The following is a 3375-nucleotide window of genomic DNA, read 5'->3' as shown; positions in this document are numbered from 1 at the left end:
TGTTGTCTTTCTTGATTTATGTTGAATGAAATGTTTGAAAACTAGAATATGCAATGTAGAAAATTGATTGACTTGTATTTATGTATGGTATACACAAACTAATACTATTTTGTTGTTTGCAAAGGTTCATTTTGAGTCTAATGCGTGCTTATGTGAGAGTTAAATATGGAATATATTTGGATTCCTCTAGTGATGAGGAAGAGAAAGCTTTGTTAGTGTTTACACAACTATGTTTGGATGAACGATTGCGTATTACTAGACAACCTGTACCAAGGGAGGTACAAACACGTAGTGTAATAACGCGTGATCGAATGTGGCATGATGCCAAAATGATGAATGATTATTTTACGCCTGGAACTGGTTATACCTCAAGACAATTCAAACAACGTCTAGGCATGAGGGAAGACTTATTCTAGAAACTGTTAGGAAAATTGCTTAAAGTTGATCCAGAATGGAAACAACGTCCAGATGCAACCGGTACTATGGGGCATTCTCCGTATATGAAATTAGTTGTCGTGATGAAATGTTTATGCAAAAGTACGCCAGCTGATAGTGTTGATGATTACACTCGTATGGGTGCAACCAAAATATACATGTATCTAAAAATATTTTGCCACACCATTTGCATGACTATTGGAGAAAGATATTTGCGTGAACCCACTCCTGAAGATGTTCAGAGGTTGCTACAAGATAATGCGGACCGCAGTTTTCCTGGAATGCTTGGTAGTGTTGATTGTATGCAATGGCCATGGAAGAATTGTCCGGTATCTTGGCAAGGAACTTACCGGGGTAAAGATAAAGAGAGTAGTTTGGTATTAGAGGCGGTGGCATCATACGATTTGTGGTTTTGCCATGCTTTTTTTGGAATGCCTGGATCCAACAACGATTTGAATGTGTTGGCACACTCTCCTCTTTTTGATAACATGCTAAAGGGTGTAGCACCTCCATGCAATTATGTCATCAATGGTCACCAGTACAATATGGGTTATTAGCCGATGGTATCTATCCCAAGTTGACTACAATTGTACAAGCTTTCTCTCAGACATTGGACATTCCAGACTATGTGAGATTAAATAAGTATCAAATGGCTAAAAGAAAGGATGTCGATCGTGCTTTTGGAGTTCTCCAGGGTAAATTCATAATATTTTCTTATCTCCATGTAAGTATTGGCATCAATCTGACTTGAACCTAATTATGAAATGTTGTCTTATTTTACACAACATGATTATCGAGCATGAACGTCGGGATACAGTTTGGGGAAGAGTTGTTGCTGTTCCGCTTCCGGAACCTACCAATAATGGTCGTATATTTATGTCATCTCTGAAAAACCTAGAATTACACCTACAACAAAGAGATGATATTTTCAAGCACATAGATGCGCGTCCTGGTAGAGGAGGTCAGGCAGGGGACATGTCTAGTTTGGAGGGTTCAGATATGGAATACGTGGTACTTCCATCATCAGAAGGAGATTATGATGATACGAACTTAGATGAAGAAGTAGTTCTTGATCAAACTGATGATGGAGTATTTGATTATTATGGGGATTACAATGATCAAATTCTAGATGACTTTGAACATGCAGTTGAACATGTATAAGGAGACGGTCATGTGGGAGACGAATATGAACATGATGGAGATGAAGATGATGATTCTAGCGATGAGGAGGATTATGACGATGATGAGGACGATGATGAGGACGATTCTGACGATAACGATGAGGTTGCGTACGATGATGCGGGTATGTATGATGAGGAGGATGTTGAGTCATAGGATGTATTTCAATGTTGTTGTGTTTTAAGATTTCGAATGTTACATGCATATGTAATACCAGATTTTAAATTTTTGTTGGGCTTCAGTTATGTATGCAAATGATTAAGGTTTATATTTGATGGCATATGGTTTAAATTATTTAAAATTCCTTGTATAGTATATGGATATGTATACATATCCATGAAATCTCTTTGAACAGTATACGGATTAGTATACTTATCCGTGAAATCTCTTTGTACAGTGTATGCATATGTATACTCACCATGTGTAAAGGATTCACATATTGTTTACCAATGAACACATTAGTTCGAGCAACTCTATTCTCTTATCCATCATCAAACTGTAAACACTTATTATCTACAACACTTTTCTTTCTTAATTATAGTTACTTAAGAATGAAGAAGAAAATGAACAGCTAAATAACACAAATCTTTTAGAGCAGTTGATACAAAGGTTGACTATACATAACAGGAATCCTAATGAAAGAACGGTTAAGTATCTGAAAAGAAGGTTAAACGTTATCACTTCAGACATGAAAGTATATGTATCGACAAAGAGATCCTTATATCTATGGAGGGCAGCAGTACCTTCAGAAATCATAAGAAACTTATCGGTTACGTATCCAACAATTTTTTGTGTATGTGTACTGAATTGTTGAATAATTGAATTGTGAATTGATATTTTTTTATTTATTTTGTAGGAGCATTTAGCTTTGGAGAGTTACTTAAAAAAGAAGGGAAAACCTTTTACATTTTTTAACTGTTATGTGATTCTGAAAAATGGTTTCTCAGAGTATAACCCTTCCCCATTTGAAGATTCATCCTCTGAATCATCAGATGAAGAATAAATAATTTAAATAATGATAGGTTTTGTGGGTATATCTCTCTGTAAACCCTCACGAGACATAACTCGTCCAATAGGGTCGCCTATTGGTTTAAATGTTGGTTGCACATGCTTAATGTAATCGTTAATTATATGAATATGAAAATAACTATTATTATTTATTATAGAAGCACGTTACATCATGTTGATCAAATTTAAACTCTTACAACAGCACATACTAATTATAAAAAAGCACATTACATCAATTGATATTCAAACTCTTGATTAAACTAAATCGTAACAACACTTATTCATCCCATGCCACCATTTCACAGTCAAGGCATTTCCAGTAACGTTTTCCATATGTTTCTTTGCACTAGATCGGTGCATTTCCATAAAGAAATTACAACCCTCAGTTTCACAGGGAATCCCCTTGGTGCATTCAAACTCAACCTTTCCTTTTAGTTTGAAGTTCTTGCAGAGTTAGTAAACTTTTTCTTGTTTGATTGCATCTTTCATTGCATCCTCCAAACATTGTGCTTCTCCAGGACATTCAGCGTACTCACATTCCAAATACCTTATCTTCTCCGGTATCGACTCTTTTACCTTCCTAGTGCCAGTGCAACCTCGTTCTGGACATTTTGTATATAGCCATGGGCATTGAAACATATTATGATTATCCATGAAACAACACGGACAAACCTCTTTTGCTTCCACACATACTATTTTTTTTCCTTTTCTACTCGAACTGTTAGAATACATGATTGATGTTTATATTTGAAA

General features: G+C 35.6%; 1 protein-coding gene across 1 annotated transcript; it reads left to right on the top strand.

Moving 5' to 3' along the window:
* The first annotated feature begins 482 nt into the window (after positions 1-482).
* On the top strand, positions 483-992 carry LOC113360578. Its single transcript, XM_026604075.1, has one exon. The coding sequence runs from the start codon at positions 483-485 to the stop codon at positions 990-992; it is 510 nt and encodes a 169-aa protein (XP_026459860.1).
* The last annotated feature ends 2383 nt before the right edge of the window (positions 993-3375 follow it).

The sequence above is a fragment of the Papaver somniferum genome, chromosome 3 (genome assembly GCF_003573695.1).
Source record: "Papaver somniferum cultivar HN1 chromosome 3, ASM357369v1, whole genome shotgun sequence".
Classification (NCBI taxonomy): domain Eukaryota; kingdom Viridiplantae; phylum Streptophyta; class Magnoliopsida; order Ranunculales; family Papaveraceae; genus Papaver; species Papaver somniferum.
The sequence above is the reverse complement of the archived record's forward strand: the minus strand, read 5'-3'. Positions and strand labels throughout refer to the sequence as shown.